The following is a 23,249-nucleotide window of genomic DNA, read 5'->3' as shown; positions in this document are numbered from 1 at the left end:
ACCAATGTCCTGTACAGTCGCAACATGATCTCCCAACTCCTATACTCAACACACTGACCAATAAAGACAAGCATACCAAACCACCCTGTCTACCTGCGACTACATTTTCAAGGAACTATGAACCTTTACTCCAAAGTCTCTTTGTTCAGCAACACTCCCCAAGGCCTTACCATTAACTGTATAAGTCCTGCCCTGATTTCCTTTTCTAAAATGTAGCACCTCACATTTGTCTAGATTAAACTCCATCTGCTACTCCTTGGACCATTTGCCCATCTGATCAAGGTCACATTGTTCTATGAGGTAATCTTCTTCACTGCCCACTACATCACCAATTTTGGTGTCATCTGCAAACTTACTAACCATATTTCCTGTATTCACATCCAAATCATTTACATAAATGACAAAAAGGATTGGGCCCATCACCAATCCGTGCGGCACTCTGTTGGTCAAGGCCTCCAGTCCGAAAAGCAACCTTTGACCATGACTTTGTTTCTCCAATCCCTCGCCAATTTTGTATCCAAATGGCTAGTTCTGCCTGTATTCCATGTGATCTAACCTTGTTAATCAGTCTGCCACTTTGCCTTCATTGATCTGACCAAGCTTTTGACTCAGTCAATCGAGTGACAGTTCTTATTAATGGCAATATAACAAAATCTTTGAGATCAGGATATGGGTCAAGCAGGGATGTGGCATCAGCTCCATAATTTTCTTCATCTACATCACCACCATTCTTTGTCTTGTTAAGGACAAGCTTCCCAGTTGTTTGGGCATTGTCTATAGAATTGGCAGAAAACTTTTTGACCTCAACTGATTGAAATCCAAGAAGAAAATGACTGACATTGCTCATGGAACCTCAGTATGTGAATGACAACGTTGTCTCTGCTCCCTCGGAAGAGTATCTTCAAGGCTTGCTTAATGATTTCACAGAAGCATATCAAAGAATTAGCCTTGGCCTCAACATCAAGAACCCTCAAGTCCTTTGTAACCTGTGCTAGCATATTCAATCTAGCCCTCCATTACATTCTTTGGAGAAGTATTCCAAAACATAGAGCATTTCCTCTACCTGGGGAACGACTTCTCATCTAAGGCTGACATTGCTGTGGTGATCCAACACTAGATCCAATCCACAATTGTCACCTACTGCTGCCTAAGGATGAGAGCTGATACCAAAATTCCTGTAAATAAGGCAGTCATCCTTCTGACTCTAAAAAGAGCGCTGGAGAGAGTTCAAAGATTTACTGGAGTGGGTGGCATGGTGGCACAGTGGCACAGTGGTTAGCACTGCTGCCTCACAGCGCCAGGGACCTGGGTTTAATTCCACCCTCAGGCAACTGTCTATATGGAGTTTGCACATTCTCCCCATGTCTGCGTGGGTTTCCTCCAGGTGCTGTGGTTTCCTCCCACAGTCCAAAGATGTGCAGGCTAGGTGGAATGGCCATGCTTAATTGCCATAGTGTTCAGGGATGTGTAGATTCAGTGAGTTTAATGGGGAATGGGTCTGGGTGGGATGCTGTAAGGTTTGGTTTGGGCTGAAGGGCCTGTTTCCACACTGTAGGGATTCTATGATCTGTGATACCATGAATGAGAGATTTTAAATACAAGGAAAATTAGAGGCATTGAAATTATTCTCCTTGGAACAGAGAAAATGAAGAAGTATTCAAAATTATGAACAACGTTGACAGGGTGAAGAAGGATATCTTGTTTCCACTCGTTGGTATGTCAGTAACTAGGAGTCACAATTTCAAGATTGTCAGCAAGAGAGCTAGGTATGAGATGAAGAGAAGCTTCTTTACTCAGAGTTCTTACAATTTGGAGTATGCTGCCTGGAAACCAGCCTACTTGATTGGCACTACATCGACTTTTTCCACCATTACCTAAGCTCAGTAGCAGCAGTGTCTACTATCTACAAGATGCATAGAAAAATGCACCAAAGATGCTTAGGCAGCACCTTTCAAGCACATGGCCACTTCCATCTTGGAAGGACAGCAGATACAAGGGCAGCAGCTACATGGGAACACCACCACATACAAGTTCACCTCCAAGCCATTCACCACATTGACTTGGAAACCTATCACTGTTCCTTCACTGTCACTGGGTCAAAATTCTGGAATTCTCTCTCTAAGGGCATTGTGGGTCAACCTACAACACATGGACTGCAGTGGTTCAAGAAAGTAGTTCACCACCACCTTCTCAAGGCCAAGTAGGGGCAATAACTGCTGGCTAGCCAGCCACTGATATCTATGTCCCAGAGATAAATAAACAAAAATATCAGTGACACCCATACTCCATGAATGAACAAAAAATAGGGAAGCACTCTGACCAAATCATACTGGTAATTTTAACCCAAGAAATCTCATCCAGAAGTAGGACTGGGAAGATTGGGAGATTAATTTGCATGTGCACTGATCATGTAAGTGGAATGAAATTGCCTGTGATTATATTAATATTATGGGAAGTGATCAGGAGAGGGTCATAAAGGAGTATTAGGAGTCAATGCAATAAGACTGGGTGGATAACTAAATTGTGTGGAGAATGAAGGGAATTTTGGAATCTAACAGATAGAACATTGAACAGGATGGGACAGGTGTCAGCAGGACAGTGAAAATCGAATACTAGGGTATTGTGAAAGAGTGTAGAAAGAGTGGGTTGAGTCTGTGTCACTTAAAATATGAAAAACACCAACAACCAATGCTTGCTGACGGAACGATGTTTCCTGTAGATTTCATGACGAAGCGTTAATGAAACAGTCTGACAGGAAAAGCAGCTTAGCTGAGTAACTGAAACTAAAATATTAACAAGTGGAAGATGTCAAAACACCGAATACTGACAATGACGGGAAATATTTTATTACTTAATATGTTTTCATGGAGGACACAGCTTATAACTCATGTCTTCATAGACAGGCAATTTCTTCTGCAAATCAATAAATGTCAAAGCATTAATTTCTGAACAGAATTGAGAAAAATATGTGCTGTACATTAGCTTGAAGCTGATGCATACACAGGATGTGGTTTAATAGCAGTGGTAAGATTGTCAAACTCACTCAGCTTCCTCTTTCCTACTCACACTGGGGACGACATGAGACTTAAGTTAGTTACTGTAGAAAAAACCATCACTGGACATTATGACAGGCAGACTCTGGCTTCTATTATTGAATTAAATGAGCGGGATTGACCATTGCAGACACTGGGTAAGTGGTGCAATTCAAGCGAAATGCAGTGTGTCTCAACAAGGTTGAGGCCTTTATCTGCTCAAACTATCATGAAGTAGAGAGGCCTAGATAATTTTTATATCAACTAAGCATGTAACAGGAGTGACTTTATGAAATTGTTATTCAAGGTTTATTTTATTGGTCCTAAACTGTGCTTTTATAGTATTTGGCCTTAGTTTAACGCTTTCTAATTATTGTCTCCCAATTGACAAAATTACTTCTGGTATCTGTTTGGAAATTATTTCTTGTCTCTGATCCTACTTTTCTGTATTAATTATAAACTGAGTTGACAGAACCATTTGTGGAATTTTAATCTGGATGAGCTCTTGACATTGGGAGGACGTGACAGGTTAAAGTTGGCAAATATGAGAAAAAGCCAGGAAGTTGACTCCAACCTGTTGCCATTCTTATTTAATTCAAGCAGTTTAGAAATACAATTTTAAATTTACTGTCATATTCATTAGTTTCATGGGATTCTTGAAATACACCAGTGAGGACATGAGAAGAAACCATTGCCAAATGAGTGAATCAAATTCCCAGAAATCCTGCAATAAATGCTAAGTCCTCACAACTATTTTCTTGCTAAATCATAGAGTCCTAGAGCATAGTGAAAGGCCCTTCAGCCCAAACAGGTCCATGCTGACAAAAATGTCCATCCACGCTGATCCCATTTCCCTGCACTTGGCCCGTATCCTTCTAAACCTTTCCTATTGATGTATTCATCCAAATGCCTTTTACAATGTTGTTAATGTACCAACCTCAACCACTTCCTCTGGTAGCTCATTCCATATGTGCACCACCCTCTGTGTAAAAATGTTGCCCCTCAGGTTCTCATGTATTCTTTCCCCTCTTAGCTTAAACTGATGCCCTCTAGTCCTCAATTCCCCAACCCTGGGAAAAAGACTGTGTACATTCACCCTATCCATGCCTCTCATGATCTTATACACTTCTATAAGATACCCCCTCAGTCTCCTATGCTGTAAAGAAAAATAGTCCTAGCTTATCCAACCTCTCCCTATAACTCAGTCCCTTGAGTCCTGGCAACATCCTTGTAAATTTCTTCTGCACTCTTTCCTATAGCAAGATGACCATAACTGAACACGATACTCCAAGTGCGGCCTCACCAACATCCTGTACAACTGCAACATAACTTCCCAACTTCTGTACTCGGTGCCCTGACTGATGAAAGCCAGTGAGCCAAAAGCCTTCTTCACTGCCCTGTCTACCTGTGACTTCACTTTCAGCGAATCGTGCACCTGAACTCCAAGGTCCCTCTGTTCCACTACACTCCTTAAGGCCCTACCATTCACCATGAAACTCCTACCTTGATTTGACTTTCCAAAATGCAATGCCTCACACTTATTTATATTAAATTCTGTTTGCCATTTCTCAGCCCACTTCCTCAGCTGATCAAGATCCTACTGCAATTTCTAATAACCTTCCTCACTGTCCATGATACCGCCTATTTTAGTGTCACCCGCAAACTTACTAATCATGCCTTGTACACTCTCATCCAAATCATTGATACAGATAACAAACAACAATGGGCCCAGCACCAACCCCTGAGGCACTCCACTAGTCATAGGCCTCCAGTCCAACAAGCATCCTTCCACTATTACTTTCTGCTTCCTAGTATCGAGCCAATTGTGCATCCAATTTGCCAACTCTCCCTGTATTCCATGCTATCTAACCTTCCAGAGCAGCCTACCATGTGGAACCTTATCAAAGGCCTTACTGAAATCCATGTAACCTGCATCTACCACCCTGCCCTCATCAACGTTCCTGGTCACTTTATCATAGAATTCTAAAAAAATTGTGAGGTATGATCTCCCACGCACGAAGCCATACTGACTACTCCTAATCAACCCCTGTCTTTCTAAATGCATGTACATCTTATCCCTCAGAATCTTCCCAAGTAACTTACCTACCACAGATATTAAGCTTGCTTGTCTATAATTCCTAGTTTTTCTTTGCAGACCTTCTTGAATAAGGGCATATCATTCACCACCCTCCAGTCTTCCGGGACCTCATCCATGGCTAATGATGATGCAAATATATCAGCAAATATATCATAGGAAAGGTTTTGTTCATAATAGTTTTATACTGTGAGATTTGCAATCACTTCAGTATGAGTGGTGCCTTCGCAGTCTTAGGATGAAACCTGGATTAGGATCAATGACCAACAATCGAGGGAGGGTTTAAATTAACTTGACAGGGGGTGGGGAACCAATGCAAGAAGTCAGAGGGATGTAAAGTGGGGACAGAAACAAAAGGCAGTAGGCTGAAATGTGAAAGTGGAAGGCAGAGAATCCAAAGACAAAAATCAGAAATGGCCACATTACATCATAATTCTAAAAGGGCAATAAATGTCAAAAAAAAATCAAGCCTGAAGGCTCTGTGTCTCTATGAGAGGAGCATTTGTAATAAGGTGAATTAATTAACTGCACAGACAGTTATTAATGGATATGATACAACTGGGATCATGTGGACCTGGCTAGAGGGTGACCAAGGATGGGAACTTAACATCTGGGGACATTCAATTTTCAGGAAAGATAGCTAGAAAGGAAAGAGAGGTGGGGTCACAATCCTGGTTAAGGAGGAGATTAACACAATAGTAAGTAAGGACATTGACCTGGACGATGTGGAATCTGTATTGGCAGAACTTCAGAATACCAAAGGGAAAATAAACACTAGTGGGAGTTGTGTACAGATGACCAAACAGCAGTTGCAAAGTTGGGGATGGCATTTAATAGGAAATTAGAGATGCGTGCAGTAAAGGTACAGCAATTCTTATGGGTGACTTTAATCTGCATATTGATTAGACCAGCAAAATTGGTAGCAATGCAATGGTGTTGGATTTCCTGGAAAGTCTGAAGGATGGTTTTCCCATGCAATATGTCAAGAAATGAACTAGAGAGCAGGCCATCCTAGACTGGGTGTTGTGTAATGAAAGAGGATTAATGAGCAACCTTGTGGAATGAGATCCTTTGGGGAAGAATGACCATAATATGGTAGAAGTCTTCATTAGGACGCAGAGTGACACAGTTAAATCTGAGAGCAGGGTCCTGAAAGTACCTGAACTTAAAGAAAGCTAACTTTGATGCATTGGCTAGGATAAACTGGCCAAGGATACTTAAGGAGTTGATTGTGGATAGGCAATGGCAGACATTTAAAGAACACATGGATGAACTTTAACAATTGTACATCCCTGTTTGGCGTAAGTGTGAAACAGGGAAGTTGGCTCAACAATGGCTAACAAGGGAAATCAGGGATAGTGTTAAAGTCAAAAAGGCGACATATATATTGGCCAGAAAAAAAACAGCAAACCTGAGGACTGGGAGAAATTTAAAATTCAGCAGAAGAGGACAAAGAGTTTAATTTGGAAGGGGAAAAAAGAATACAGGAGTAAACTTTAGGGACACGTAAAAACTGAATGCTAAAGTTTCTACAGATATTTGAAGAGAAAAAGACTGGTGAAGACAAATGTAGGTCCCTTACATAATGGTCAAAAAGAAATGACAGATCAGTCGAACAGATACTTTGGATCTGTCTTCACTAAGGAGAACACAAATAATATTCAGGAAATGCTAGGTGATAGAGGATCGAGCCGGAAGAAGGGAAACCTTATTAATCAGGTATTGATATTGGGGAAATTGACAGGATTAAAACCCAAAAAGTCTCGAGGGCCTGATGCTCTACATCCCAGAGTACTTAAGGAAGTGGGTCTAGAAATGGTGGATGCATTGGTGATCATTTTCCAGCATTCTGTAAACTCTGGAAGAGTTCCAATGGACTGGAGGGTAGCTAATGTAACTCCATTTTTTAAAAAAGGAGGGAGCGAGAAATCTGGGAATTATGGGCTAGTTAGCCTAACATCCCTGATGGGGAAATTGCTGGAGTCAATTATTAAGGATGTGATAACTGAACTTCTGGAAAGCAGTGACAAGATCAGTCCAAGTCCGCATGGATACATGAAAGGGAAATCATGCTTGACAAATTTTCTAGAATTTTTTGAGGATATGATCAGTAGAGTGGACAAGGGTGAATCAGTGGATGTTGCGTATCTGGACTTTCGAAAGGCTTTTGACAAGGCTGCACGCAAGAGATTGGTAAGTAAAATTAAAGCACATGGTATCAGAGGTAATGTCTTGACATAGATAGAGAAATTGTTGGCAGACAGGAAATGGTGAGTTAAAATAAAAGGGTCCTTTTCAGAGAGGCAGGCAGTGATGAGTGGGATACCGCAGGGTTCAATGCTGGAACCCCAGCCGTTGACAATGTATATTAATGATTTGGATGAAGGAATTGAATGCAATATCTCCAAATTTTCAGCTGACACTAAGCTGGGTGGCAGTGTGTCCTGTGGGGGGGATGCCAACAGGCTGCAAGGTGACTTGGACAGATTGCCTGAGTGGGCAAATACTTGGCAAATACAACGTAATGTGGATAAATGTGAGGTTGTCCACTTCGGTGGCAAAAAAATAGGAAGGCAGATTATTATCTGAATGGTGGCAGTTTAGGAAAAGTTGAGTTGCAACAAGGCCTGGATATCGTGGTAGAACAGTCTCTGAAGGCTGACATGCAGGTGCAGCAGGCGGTGAGGAAAACTAATGGCATGCTGACCTTCATTGCGAGAGGATTTGAGTATAGGAGGAGGGATGTCTTGCTGCAGTTATACAGGGCCTTGGTGATGCCACACTTTCAGCATTGTGTGCAGTTTTGGTTTCCTAGTCTGAGGAAGGACATTCTTGTTACTGAGGGAGTACAGTGAAGATTCACTAGACTGATCCCTGAGATTTCAGGTCTTACTTATGAAGAAAGACTGGGCTTTTACTCACTGCAATTTAGAAGAATGAGGGGGGATCTGATAGAAACATATAAAATCCTGACGGGACTGGACAGGCTAGATGCAGGAAGAATGTTCCTGATGTTGGGGAAGTCCAGAACTAGGAATCACAGCCTAAGAATAAAAGGTAAGCATTCTTCTCTCAGAGTTGTGAAACCTGTGGAATTCCCTACCACAGAAAGCTGTTGGGGGCAGTTCATTAGATTCAAAAGGGAGCTGGACATGGCCCTTGTGGCTAAAGGGATCAAGGGATATGGAGAGAAAGCGGGAATGGGATACAGAAATTGCATTACCAGGCATGATTGTATTGAATGGTGGTGCAGGCTCTAAGGGCTGAATGGCCTGCTCCTGCATGTATTTTCTATGTTTCTATGTTTCTTTGATTCTATGATTCTATTTAAGAGCCAGGACCAACATCAGCACCAACGTACAAGGCCAGTGCCAACAATAGCACCAGCATCATCACCAACACAAGAGCCAGGACCACACCAACACCAGCACCAACCACAACACAAGCACCAACACCAATGTTAGCACCAACAACAACACTAGCACTATCAACAACATAAGAGCCAAGACCAGCACCAGCATCAGCACCAACTACAATACAAGCACAAGCACCAACACTATGTCCAACGCCAGCTCCAACACCATGTCCACTGCCAGCTCCAAAACCATGTCCAACACCAGGTCCAACAACAAGAGCAACACCAGCACCAGCACCAACACCATCATCAACACTAATGAGAGCAGGGAGTTCACTTGTTCTGAAGATACCAGACCTATTGAATATTTCTAGGTTTCTACTTTGGATTTCCAGCATACCAAGTATTTCTTTTTCATTTCAATTTTCCCCTGGAATCTTAGCAATATTCATCCTTCATCCAGTATTATTAAAGCAGATGAATTGCTCAAGATCTTGTTGCTTTTCTTGGGATCTTGCTGTGTAAATATTGGCTGCCATTCTTCACTCTATAAAGTCACTGTTGTAAAATGTTCATAGCTTATATGAGATTTACCAGGATATTGCCAGTTACGAGGAATTTCACTTAGGAAGAGTGATTGGACGGGCTTATCTTCCATAGAGCAGAGGAGATTGAGGATGGATGTGATTGGGATGTACAGAAATATGAGGGGCAGAGATAAGGTAGTCAGAAAGAAACCTCTCTCCTTTGGAGGATTCAATGACCAGGGATTCATTCGATCATCTGACCTTCTGATGCATGAATGCACTCACACTGGAGAGAAGCTGTTCACCTGCTCTGTGTGTGGAAAGGGATTCTCTCAGTTATCCCACCAGCTGACACACCAGCAAGTTCACACTGAGGAGAGACCTTTAAGTGCCTGGACTGTAGGAAATGTTATAAACGTTCAGGGGAACTGCTATTGCAACAAGAGATAACAAGGTGTAGAGCTGGATGAACACGGCAGGCCAAGCAGCATCAAAGGAGCAGGAAAGCTGACATTTCAGGTCTGGATCCTTCTCAAAATGCTGGCTTCACCACAACACTTTGAAAGAATAAGAAGATTAAGAAATTAGTTAAAAATACCAAGTCCAACTCTGGGATTAGCTTCATCCATCCATTTACCCAAATTGGGACTAGTGAATCACCCTGAGGTATTTGCACCTCCAGCCCTACAGATTAACATCTCCCTGACCGGGACCAATAAACCATTCCAAGAAGGCAGCATCCCCCACCTATCCAACTTCAGACCATTATGTGCCATTACATTTCACTTTTTTTCCTGATTTAGCTTACCTATTAGATTGAATCTGTTACTTCTTAATGAAATGCTTTAAAATCTCCCATAACTTAGACCGCCTTTTTGGGTAATTTATGATTCCTGGATGATAATTTTAAACTTGTCCATGAGAGTAACTGGATAATCTGAAATAATCTGCAGTAATGATAAGGTGTTAGTTGTAGCTTCAGGCTGCGTTTTTTTTTCAGAGGCAGTGAGGTGTGGATTGAAGTAGAAGCAATATACTGTAGACACTGGAAATCTGAAACAAATGCAGAGATTGTGAAACTCAGTAGTTCTGGCAGCATCCCTGGAGAAAGAAACTGAGTTAACATTTTGAGTCTGTCATGCCTCTTCTTCAGAATGCTCCAGTCTCCATTTATTCATTTTCTTGGTATATTTTATCAAAAAGCTTTTTTAAAAATCTAAAAACCTTTTCCTTTCCAACAGCATCAATGAGACTGACTGCTGCTTTCCATCGCTTAATGATTACACTGTTTTTTCTCTGTGATTGTGCGCTTTTTGTGCTACATGTAGGTGTCATCTCTTGAAATCACAGTTTACAAGTAAACATCTGAAATATTGGAAATAAGGGCATTATGGGTCTATCTACAGCAGATGGGTTGCAGTGACATGGTGGCTCAGTGGTTAGCACTGCTGCCTCATAGCACCAGGGACTTGGGTTTGATTCCACCCTCGGCAGTTATCTGTGTGGAGTTTGTATGTGTCTGCATCGGTTTCTACCAGGCACTCCAATTTCCTTCCACAGTTCAAAGACATGCAAATTAGGTGGATTGGCCATGCTAAGTTGCCCATAGTGTTCAGGGGTATAGGTGGGTTAGCTATGGAAAATGCAGGATTATGGGGATTGAGTGGGTTGCTCTTCCAAGGGTTGGTGTGGAACCATTGGGCTGAATGGCCCGTTTCCACACTGGAGGTATTCTATGAATTCAATGAGGAAGGCAGCACACCATCACTCTCTGGGGCAGCCAATAAATTCTGGGCAGCCAGTGACACTCAACTTATACACTTAATGTTAACATCCTGGGGACTGTTGCTGAACAAAGAGACATTGGAGTGCAGGTGCATAGTTTTTGAAAGTGGAGTTGTAGGTTGATAGGATAATGAAGAAGGCGTTTGGTATGCTTGCCTTTATTGGTCAGTGCATTGAGTATAGGAGTCGGGAGGTTGTGTTGCAGCAGTACAGGATATTGGTTAGGCCACTTTTGGAATACCGTGTGCAATTTTGGTCTCCCTCCTACAGGAAGGACATTGTGAAACTTGAAAGGTTTCAGAAAAAATTTACGGGATGTTGCTAGGGTTGGAAGGTTTGAGCTACAGAAAAAGGTTGAATAGGCTGGGGCTATCTTCCCTGGAGTGTTGGAGGATGAGAGGTGACATTGTAGAGGTTTATAAAATCATGAGGAACATGGATAGGGTAAATAGGCAAGGTCCTTTCCCCAGCATGGGCGAGTCCAAAACTACAGGGCATAGGTTTAAGGTGAGAGGGGAAATATATAAAAGGGACCTAACAGGCAACTTTTTCACACAAATGGCGGTGTGTGTATGGATTGAGCTGCCAGAGGAAGTGGTGGAAGCTGGTACAATTGCAATATTTAAAATGCATCTGGATTGGTATATGAATAGAAAGGATTTAGAGGGATATGGGCCAATTCTGGCAAATGGGACTAGATTTATATAGGATATCTGTTCAGCATGGACGATTTGGACCGAAGTGGGTGTTTCTGTGCTGTATAACTCTATGACTATAACTCTTACGACTCTAAGGTAAGGGGCAGAAAGTTTAGAGGAGATGTGAGGAAATACGTTTTCATTCAAGTGTAGTGGGAATCATAAGCCCACTGCCTGTAAATCTTGTAGAAGCAGAAACCCTTATAATATTTAAGAGGTACACTTGTGATGTCAAGGCATAGTAAGATGATTGGCCAAATGCTGGAAAATGGGGTTAGATTAATTAGGTCGTTGTCTTTGACAGGTGTGGATGTGATGTGTTGTTAGATCTCTCTGACTCTATGGCTCCGTGGGCATTCTGAAGTTAGAAGATGGTGCCATAGAAAATAGGAACTGATTTTTATTGGAGAGATAGTATTTTTCTGAAGAAGGGTCTAGGCCCGAAATGTCAGCCTTCCTGCTCCTCTGATGCTGCTTGGCCTGCCGTGTTCGTCCAGCTCTACATCTTGTTATCTTAAACTGATTTTTATTGATCACTTTTCCAAAACTTTTTTCTCATGGCATTTTGCAGTGACGGACAGGATGGAAGTTTCATCTGAAGCTTCCTGGGAGAGCAGCACCTCCAGAAAGCGCAGAGCCTGGGCTAAGAGCAGGGAACAATGGCACACTGTGGATGAGAATGTCATGGGCACAACTTCTAGTTCAGGTAAGAATCTGCCTGGGGCATACTTCTCTGGAATTACTCTCATTTGACATTTATTTTAAGGTGCTAATTTGTTCCACATTTTTCCTATATGCTGATCATAACCAGTATTCCCAGTTTACCCACATTAAGCCAGCTGAAAGTATTGTCCCTCCTAGGGACATTCACCTCCCAATCCCAACTCTTCTCTTTTCTAGAGATTAAAACCTTGACTTGTTCAATCTTTCTTGATGGAGATCATTGCTCATTGAATTTCTCAGGTAAATTCTTTGCATGCTGTCTCCAATTGGAAAACAGAACTGTATACAATCCTTTAAAAAAGCTCTAATTAATGCTCTATACAGGTTTAACACAAATTCTAAACTACCAAAATAATTTCCATTTGTTTCACTATGATCTTAACAATCAACCACAACTTTATTTTTTGCTGAAGCATTTCAGCAGGCCCAAGTCAAAAATGTTGGCCAGGCAACACAGTAGTGTGTTGAAGTGTGGGCAACCAGAAACATAGAAAATAGTTGCAGGAGGAGGCCATTCGGCCTTTCGAGCCTGCAGCACCATTCAATACAATCATTGTTGATCATGCAATTTCTGTATCCCATTCCCTCTTTCCCTCAATACCCCTTGATCCCTTTAGCCACAAGGGCTATGTCCAGCTCCCTCTTGAATATATCTAATGAACTGGCCTCAACAGCTTCCTGTGGGAAAGAATTCCACAGGTTCACAACTCTGAGTGAAGAAATTTTTCCTCATTTCAGTCCTGATTGGCTCACCCTTTATCCTTAGACTGTGACCTCTAGATCTGGACTTCCCCAATATCAGGAGGATTCTTCCCGCGTCTAGCCTGTCCAGTTCCATCAGGATTTTATATATTTCTATCAGATCCCCCTTCATTCTTCTAAATTGCAGTGAGTACAAGTCTAGTCGATACAGTCTTTCTTCATATGTTAGTCCCGCTGTCCCGGGAATCAGCCTGGTCAATCTTTGTTGGACTCCCTCAATAGCAAGAATGTCCTTCTTCAGCCTAGGAGACCAAAACTGCACACAATACTCAAGGCGTGGCCTCACCAAGGCCCTCTTTAACTGCAGCAAGACATCTTTTCTCAGATACTCAAATCCTCTCGCTATGAAGGCCAGCAAGTCATTAGCTTTCCTTACCACCTGCTACACCTGCATGCCAACCTTCAGCTCAAAGTTATTTTTGCAAATAGAATGTAGGTATTCTCATTTGCCTCTTGAGGAACCTGCAACCTTCATGCCAAACATGATGCCAAACAGAACTAATCCCTTCTGTCTGCTCTTGGTCAATATCACTCCATTCCTTGTATGCGCTTATCTAAAGGTCTCTTAAACACCCCTTTCTTCCCAGCTCATCATTATCCATCCGTTTCTGTATTCAACTGCCATCCTCTCTCTTTGGGCTGATACACCATCTATCATTCACTGTTTTACTAGTCCCATCCCCACATCCATCCTGTGTCTTCAACATATATACCACATTTGCTTAGCCACAATCAATTCTGAAAAAGGGTCATTGGATCCAAAACATTTACTCTGCTGTCTCTCTACAGATGCTGCAAGACCTGCTGAGTTTCTCCAGTAATTTCTGTATTGTTTCAGATTTCCAGCATCCCTGGTTCTTTGTTTCTTTATTTCGTTGTCCCAGGTCCCTATCTGAGTCTTTTTCATTTAAAGACCCATTTTTCAGAGTACGCAACCTCCATATTTTGCCTACCAAAATGCATCACTTCACACCAATCCATAATAATGTTCATTCCAAAATTATATACCTCTTTTGAATGTTGTTTAATGGTTTCCAATACGTTGTATGTTAATTTCTCCCCCAAGTTGGTGCTATCAGCACATTTTTGTACTGTATTTCCAATTTCTGAGTCCAAATAAATTTTGTAAATTGTGAAATGCAGTGGTCTCAATGCTACTCCTCGTGGAACATCACTTCACTTGTTTTGGTAATGTAAGGAAGATGGTGTTGTTGTGGTCCCTGGACTAAGTAATCCCACAACCCCAGCCTAAAGTTCTGGGAATACAGGTTCAACCTCTACCACAGTAGTTTCTAATCTTTATGCAAATGAAGTTCCTCATCCTGGAAATCATTCTTGTGTGCCTTTATCCTGCACACTGTCTAATGCTTTCATATAGTAAACTTTGATTTCAATAAAAATCTGGAATCACAAGGTATCCTAATGGTGACTAAGTATCAGTTGCTTTAAAAATACATCTCATTCACAAGTGCCATTTAGGGAATTAAATCTGCTGGCCTAGTGTCAGCAGTGTCTCCAAGTGACCTATGGTTGACTTTGAAATGGTCGATGGGTGGTTAGGAATGGACAATAAATTCCCAAATCCCATGAATGAATTAAAAACAACCTACTTTTAAACCCTGCTCTTTTCTGTGTTCTCACCAGTTTACTATCCATGCCACATGCTCCTAGATTTCTAATAATGCCATTTTTAATGGTTGGAGTAATACCTGGCACATAGGAAGATGGTTGCTGTTTTAGAGGTCAGTCAACTTCAGCTACTTCACTGATTACCTTCCCGCCAATACAAAGTCAGAAGTAGGGATGTTCACTAATGCTGCATAATGTTCATAATCAATTATAACTTTTCAAATATGGAAATACGCCCAAATGCAGCATGACTTAGACAATAATGTGGAGCTGGATGTACACAGCAGGCCAGGCAGCATCAGAGGAGCAGGAAAGCTGATATTTCGGGTTGGGACCCCCGACGCAAAACGTCAACATTCCTGCTCCTTTGATGCTGCCTGGTCTGCTGTGTGCCTCCAGCTCCACACTATTGTCTAAGTCATGCTGCATTTGGGCATATTTCCGTATTTGTGTTATCTCAGATTCCAGCATCAGCAGTTCCTACTCTAAGTGAGTTATAATCCCATTGTGAAGCCTCTTCTAGGGATGCCAACCTTGAAGTAGTTATCCTCCTCCCTCCAGAAAAACCTCAGTGGATCTCTCTCCCACTGCAACCCTCCCCATTTCTGAAGAAGGGTCCAGACCCAAAACATCAGCTTTCCTGCTCCTCTGATGCTGCCTGGCCTGCTGTGTACCTCCAGCTCCGCACTGTGTTACCTCCAGCATCTGAAGTTCTTACTATCTCTGAATGATTTAGACAATATCCAGGTCTGGGATGAAAAGTGGCAAGTAACAAATCTTATTGAATCCTTTGAAGAGGTGACCAAACACGTGGATGAAGATAGAGCGGTGGATGTGGTATACATGGATTTAAGTAAGGTGTTTGATAAGGTTCCCCATGGTAGGATCATGCAGAAGGTAAGGAGGCATGGGATAGGGGAAATGTGGCAGATTGGATTCAGAATTGGTTGACCCTTAGAAGACAAAGGGTGGTAGTGGACAAAAAATATTCAACACGGGTGTTCAGTTATGAGTGGTGTAACACAAGGATCTGTTCTGGGTCCTCTTCTCTTTGTGATTTTTGTAAATGATTTGGATGAAGGAGTGGAAGGGTGGATTAGTAAGTTCGCGGACGATACGAAGGTGGGTCAAGTTGTGGATAGTGCAGAGGGCTGTTCTAGGTTACAAAGGGACATTGATAGGATGCAGAGCTGGGCTGAGAAGTGGCAGATGGAGTTTAACCCCGAAAAGTGTGAGGTGATTCATTTTGGAAGGACAAACTTGAAAGCAGAATTCCGGGTTAACGGGAAGATTCTTGGCAGTGTGGAGGAGTAGAGGGATCTTGGGGTTCATGTCCACAGTTCCCTGAAAGCTGCCACCCAGGTGGATAGAATTGTTAAGAAGGCGCATGGTGTGTTAGCTTTCATTAATAGAGGGATTGAGTTCAAGAGCCGTGAAGTTATGCTCCTGCTATACAAAAACCTGGTTCGGCCACATCTAGAGTATTGTGTCCAGTTCTGGTTGCCTCATTACAGGAAAGATGTGGAAGCATTGGAAAAGGTGCAGAGGGGATTTACCAGGATGTTGCCTGGAATGGAGGGAAGGTCTTATGAGGAAAGGTTGAGAGAGCTAGGGCTTTTCTCTTTAGAACGACAAAGGATGAGAAGTGACTTGATAGAGGTGTACAAAATGATCAGAGGTATAGATGGAGTGGACAGCCAGAGACTTTTTCCTAGGGTGGAGGTAGCTATCACGAGAGGGCATAGTTTTAAAGTGAGTGGAGGTAGATATAGGGGAGACGTTAGAGGTAGGTTCTTTACTCAGAGAGTGGTAGGAGCGTGGAATGCATTGCCGGAGAGGGTAGTGGAGTCGGCCTCATTAGGGGCATTTAAGCGGCTATTAGACAAGCATATGGATGATAGTATAAGGTAGGGGCGGAGGTTAGATAGACCTCAGGATTAGGGCAAAATTTCAGCACAACATCATGGGCTGAAGGGCCTGTACTGTGTTATACTGTTCTATGTTCTATGTTCTATATTACATCTGCGTCACACAAGTGCCAGCCAATGACCATTTCTAACAACAGAGAATCTAAATGTTGTCCTTTGGCATTCAAATGCATGACCTGCACTGAATCCCCTGCTATCAACATCCTGGGTGTTACCATCGACCAGAATCTGAACTTGACTCATCCTATAAATACAATGGCTATAACGGCAGGTCAGAAGCTAGGACTCCCCAAAACCTGTCAATCCTCCACAAAGCATGAATTATGAGTGTGCTGGAAAACCCCCCACTTACCTAGATGAGTGCAGCTTTAACAACATTCAAGAAATTTGACACTTTCTCTGAAAAGTAGCCCACTTGGTTAGCACCATGTCCACAAATTTAAAGCAGTACTTTATACAGTTCTACCCACTTTAGAACCCAGGTTCCAAGCAGTAATAAAAATAACAAATATCATAAATCAACAGCTCAGAAGTGATTCATTTTGATGAAAAGATCACAAAGAGAGACAATACAGTTTAAATAAAACATACAATTCTATAAGGAATGTAGGAGCAGAAGTCATTGGCAGTGACAGGACAGGTTGAGACAGTTTTTATTAAACCATATGACATCTTAGGCTTTATCAATAGCACATAGAACACAAGAGTGTGGTATTAAGTTTGTTCGAAACCCTTTTACAGCCTGGAGCATTGTGTTCAGTTCTCAATGCCACACTTTTAAAAATAAATGAAAGCATTAGAGAGAGTGCAGGGAAAATAAACACAAGAATGATTCTTGGGATGAGGAACTTCATTTGCATAAAGATTAGAAATGTTGGATTGTTTTCTTTGGAGAAGAAAATGTCAAGTAAAGATCAGATATAGGTATTTGAAATCCTGAAGGATCTATACAGAGCAGGCAAGGAGAAATCATTCGCATTGTTGAATGGATCAAGAACAATTGTGCATGGTTTTACGGTAATTGACAAATTTAGATGGAGACATGAGGTAAAATGTTTGCACACAGTGTGTGGTTGGGATCTGGAGAGTGGTAAGAGTGCACTGAAGGAATGTTTAGTTGAGGCATTTGAGACAGCATTTAACTATTATTATAATAAAAATTTTGCAGGACTATTGGGAGAGGGCATATTGTGACACTAGGTGAATTATTTCTTTATTGGGCCAGCACAATGTTAAATTGAATGGTCTCCTTCTTTGCAGTAAGCATTCCTTGCTTAAATGCTTGGCTTGTAGCTAAAATATTTCAACCTTGAAAGCCTACCATTGTTCATTTGTTGTTCTCCTGGCTGTCCTCTGTTTTCAGCCACTTGCACAAGGTCTCTGCTGGCATCATCCAAATTCACTCTCTTCCAGCTGAATAGTCTCTTTGATTCACAGAAACTGAACATAGCAGCAGCTATTTGGTTCATTGTGCCCGTACATCCCTTTGAAAGAGTAGTCATAGATGGTTCAGTTTTCCAGCTTTTTGTTGGCATCCCTGTAAATTCCTCTCGCTTTCACATGTACTTATCCAACTCGCTTTTAAAATTATTTATTGAATCAGCTTCTACTACCTTTTCAAGTTTACAGATCTTAATAAACATTGTCAAGTGTTTTTCATGCTTTATTTTGTTCACTTTCTGACTGTAAGTAAGTTGGCCTAGAAAAGGTTGTGGTGTGTTTTTGGAAGCTCTTTTCTGATGAAATTAATTTTGAAAAAATGGCTCACAACAAACTCTCAAGTTTAAATAAAAAGAGTTATTTATTCACACTTTCAAACTGAGGGTGGCGTTTGTGATCTAACACACACACACACACACACACACACACAGACACACACACACACACACAGACACACACACTCGAAAGGGATAGGAAACAAGAGTTTCACAAATAGGAATGAATTAAAATCTGAAGTGTGGATAATAAGTCATGAAAAATTACACACATATATGGATGAGAGAATGTAATTGTCGATACGTTGTTGTAACTTTGATGAAGAAAGACAGAGATGTTTGGTGGCGGAAAAATCTGACTGAAATAGACTGTAGTGGTGAATGTTTGCATGCTTAGAGTCAATGTAATGTATATGTATTGTGTACTAATACAGTAAGGCTAATGGTTTTTAAAACTGAAGCCATCTTTGTACATTGTGGTTCTTTTTTTAAGGGGGTGTGGTGATACTAATGCTTAAAGAGGTCAATTTGTCCTTTTCTTTTGAAGAGAAGTTTAAAGACTGAAATGTAGAGCAGTCAATCAGAACTACTAGAGTAAACAGCCTGTGAAGCCTTGGGAATTTTTTTAAAGTTGGAACAATAGGAGCAGCCAGAATGGATCTGGTCAAATTCTCACAGAACCAGGATGTTTAGTTTAGCTTTTAGTAGTTGCTGTTGGTGTCTGGAAGATGTGAAAGCTACTTTTTTCCCTCTTTCAGTTACAGCCAAATGCTTGGAGGGGGTGGGAGTGGGGAATGCTCTCTGTCTGCTAAGAGAGTTGCATGTGAGACAATCTGTTTTCAGAATTTGCCTTTTGCCAGGAGTGTGTTTATGGGATGTTCCTACATTGGAACAGTTAATTCGTGATAATTACTGTATCTATCGTTCTGTTAAGTTTTCGAATAGAGTTAAGCTATTCCAATTCCATCTTTCTTTTATTGTATTTTAACTACAGTGTTTGAATAAATTTTGTTTTCTTAATGTCAAGTAGCTTGATCAGTCACACTGCATCTGGAATACGGCACTTCACATCTACCTTTAAAATAAGTAAAAGTCAGGGTTTAGTTTACCTTCTTAATATATTTTGAGGGGGTCTGGTCTAGCCCATGACAGTCAGGTGAATTATTCTGTCAGAGATTCTGCATGCACCTAACCCTCATTTCCTCATTTAAAACATTTCTAGGATAATTTTTTCACTCATCTTCACTGTGGGAATAACATTTCTCTCCATGACCAATTCCTTTTCTTTGCTTTCAGGACCCAATGATTTTTCCCATCTTCGTGTCAGTTGCTTCGCCACTTCTCTCTATCAGGCAATGATGTTTAGATTTGTGTAGATGGGCCTGACAGAATCATTGGAAATGGGAGTGAGTGCGTTTTTGTTGCACTGTGTTCTCACTATCTCTCTTTGATTGTTTTGTGTTTCTTGTTTGTTTTCACAGGAGGTTCTGTTGACAAAATAAAAAGCTGGCTTGAAGATTGTGGGTAAGATGACGTCTGAATTCTGAAATTATTTCAATTTTGGAATCTGAAATCAAAATAGAAAATGTTGGAAATGCACAGCAGATCTGGTAGCATTTGTGGATAGAAACGCAGAGCGAATGTTTCAGGACGTTTCGGCTCTCATCAGCTGTATTATTATCGCTGTGGTCTTGTGTAACTGCAGGAAGCCTGCTCCTTAAAAGAACAACCAACAAATTCTAGTCTCCTAGTTTTCCCACAGCCATGCAAATCCCCACAAAGAAGACTTTCAATTTGATGAGAGGTGTTTATAGAGTAGATAGCCAAAGGTTGCTTCCTTCTGCCTGACTCACTCTTGGTTCCCTTCTCAAAACCCATCAGCTAATGAGAACTTGTCATAATCCAAACTTGTCATAATCTTGTAGGCATCTATCAAATCTTTCTCAATGTCTTTTGTTCCTTGAAGAACTTACCCAATTTTTCCAACCTAACCTTGTAATAAATTATTCCTGGAACCATTCGCCTTAAATCTTCTTTCAATTCTTTAAGGAACCTTCTCATCCCTTCTAAAGTGTGACTGGAAGTGAACGCAAAACTGCAGTTGTTTTATATATATATGTATATATACAGGTTCAGCATAGCTTCCCTGTTTCTGGACTCAATTCCTTGATTTATAAAGCTCAGTATCCCATACAGTTGCCAACCACTGTCTCAATATGTCATAGAGTCAATAAATTCATAGAGATGTACAGCACAGAAACAGACCTTCACTCCAACTCGTCCATGCCGACCAGATATCCTAAATAAATTTAGTCCTGTATGCCAGCATTTGGCCCATATCCCTCTAAGCCCTTCCAATTATATAACCATCTAGATGCCTTTTAAATGTTGTAATTGTACCAACCTTCACCACTTCCTCTGGCAGCTCCTTCCATACGCACACCACCCTCTGCATGAAAAAGTTGCCTTTGAGATCCCTTTTAAATCTTTCCCCTCTCACCTTAAACCATGAGATCAAGTGTTGGACTCCCCTACTCCAGGGAAAAGACCTTGTCTATTTACCCTATCCATGTCTCTCATGACTTTATAAACTTTGATAAGGTCAGCCCTCATCTCCGACTCTCCAGGGAAAATAGCCCCAACCTATAAACCTTTCCCTTTAGCTTAAGCCCTCCAACCCCAGCAAAATCCTTGTAAATCTTTTCTGAACCCTTTCAAGTTTCACAACATCCTTCCCATAGCAGGGAGACCAGCCTGCCACTTTCAAAGATCAATACCCCGAAGTCCAAGATCACTCTTTTAGAACTGTGTCATTAAGTTTAGTTGCCTCTCCCTGTACCTTCTGCCAAAATACATCACCTCACATGTCTGTATATTAGATCCTTGGTCTCTTGCATTAATATTCTGCTGACCTACCTATGTCTTGTAACGATGAATTTGTAACATTCTTCACGTTTGCCATGGGTCCAGGTTTCATATCATTGGAACATTTTGCAAATTTCATCTGTATTCCAATGGTCAAGTTATTCATATATAGCAGAAAACAGTGGTGCTAATACTGACCCTCGGGGATACCACTGTCGACTATCCTCCAAGCTGAAAAATACCCATCTACCACATCTTGTTTTCTGTTCTTAAGTTAACTTTATAAAATTTAGCCCAGCATTAACCCTCATATTCCAAGCCTTACTTTTCTTAAACAACCTTTATTGTTCAAAACCAGTATCAAAATCAATGCATTCCCTTCATCAAACTTCATTGGGTTGCTTCATCAAAAATGAATTGCATTTCTCAATTGTGATTAGAATGTTACAAATCCACACTGGACCACATTATTTATCTCAAAATTCTCAATGTGCTGGTTATGTTATTTTTGATTATTGTTTCCAAAACCTTACCCATCAATGGTGTTGAATTGACTGGCCTCAGAACCTTCCTTAAGATAGAGTCCCTAATCTTCTGGCTCCTACCCCGTCTAGGGAGATTTGGAAGAATATTATGAACTCCTCTACCAACTATAAAGACAGCATAAACAATTGTGCATCTACACTTTGGCCACTGGGATTTTCCAAACTGTACCTGATGCTTTTCTGTTCAGTGACAAGAACATGTGTTGGGTGACAGAACTTCAATCTTACTTCAGAAGCAGAAACCTCTTTATTATTGTTATACGTGTTGAATTTCTAATATATTGCAGATGTCAAACATGGAAATGATGATTGCAAGATAGAGTAACACACTGCCGAGACAAGTTGGAAAGGCTTTGTGGAGGCAATTCTTAGCCAGCTCAGTCAGTGATGAATGGGGATCTTGAGCCCAGAGTCATGGTCTGAACCCAACACTGTGTGATGATTTATTGTTTATTTATATATTGTTTATTTATTTCCTCAGAAGTAAGTTAATAAATAATGTAAAATATAGCAAGCCCAGACCTTCAGATGCTTCTCAAAGGCTTTTTAATAGCATCTGCAAAAAGCATGCTTTTGAGAACTTTAATAATAATGATTCACAAACTGTGGTGCTTAGAACAGCCAGATGGATTTCATAGAATATTAGTTTTCCGATTGGGGTTGTTAAACCAGTCAATCAGGGAGTCCTGGCTGACAGATACAAACAGGAGTGTCAGGGATTCTACTCACTCTAGGAGCCAGCTCTGAGCCAGCTGAGTCAGTGTCATGGATATGCACATGTGAGTAAAGGGTGACTTGGTGATGGGATACTAGTCGTTGTGAAGTCATTTCACAACAAACAGAACATTTTAGGAGGCAGGCAATCTGGTTTTGGTTTTGTTTTCATTTGTTCTCTAATATCAGGTTTCAGCTTGCATCTAACAACATCGTACAGAAAACATGTCCTTTGGCCCACCATGTCCATGCTGATCACGATGCCATTCTATTACTAATTTTGGATGTCTGCCTACTTGCAAACAAAGTCCCAGACTGACTTGCTGTGTTTGACATCAGGCCTTCCCATTTCTGGAGGAGACCAGTTGGATAACCCAAGATGCTTGTTGGGACACCTCAGGAGTTTCAGCGCATTGACTCCATAGGAATTGCCCATGTAGCTTGGACTTAAGAGGGGCAATTCTCCTGCCCCCCAAGTCCCTTGAAAATGTGTCATAGTCTCACTGAGTCATACAGTATAGAAACAAGCCCATCAGCCCACCATCTCTATGCGAATCAGCAAACACCAAACTGCACTCATCTCGTTTACCTGCACTTGGTCTATATCCTACTATGCCCTGACATTTTAAGTGCTCATCCAGATGTTTCTTAAATATTATCAGAGCAGCTGTCTCACCATCCTCCCAAGCAGCATGTTCCATTACTCTACCACCCTCTTGGGGGAAAAATTCTTTCCTCAGATCTCCTCTGAACCAATTACTCCTCACCTTCAAAATATATCCTCTGGTCTTAGGTATGCCTATCATGGGGAAATTTTTGTTTTTTTTACAATTCTACTCTATCTATGCCTATCATCATTTTGAATACCTCAATCAT

General features: G+C 41.2%; 1 protein-coding gene across 1 annotated transcript in view; it reads left to right on the top strand.

The window, feature by feature from the left end:
* Nucleotides 1-3,066: 3,066 nt before the first annotated feature.
* Nucleotides 3,067-23,249, top strand: part of LOC109919718 (protein TESPA1-like) — a 74,348-nt gene continuing 54,165 nt past the window's right edge. Inside the window, exons 1-3 of the mRNA XM_020519746.2 lie at nt 3,067-3,190; nt 12,064-12,198; nt 19,731-19,773. Coding sequence (XP_020375335.1) covers nt 12,075-12,198; nt 19,731-19,773 — 167 coding nt within the window. The 5' untranslated portion in view covers nt 3,067-3,190; nt 12,064-12,074. The remainder of the gene's footprint in view (nt 3,191-12,063; nt 12,199-19,730; nt 19,774-23,249) is intronic.

The sequence above is a fragment of the Rhincodon typus genome, chromosome 32 (assembly GCF_021869965.1).
Source record: "Rhincodon typus isolate 14 chromosome 32, sRhiTyp1.1, whole genome shotgun sequence".
NCBI lineage: Eukaryota > Metazoa > Chordata > Chondrichthyes > Orectolobiformes > Rhincodontidae > Rhincodon > Rhincodon typus.
The sequence above is the reverse complement of the archived record's forward strand: the minus strand, read 5'-3'. Positions and strand labels throughout refer to the sequence as shown.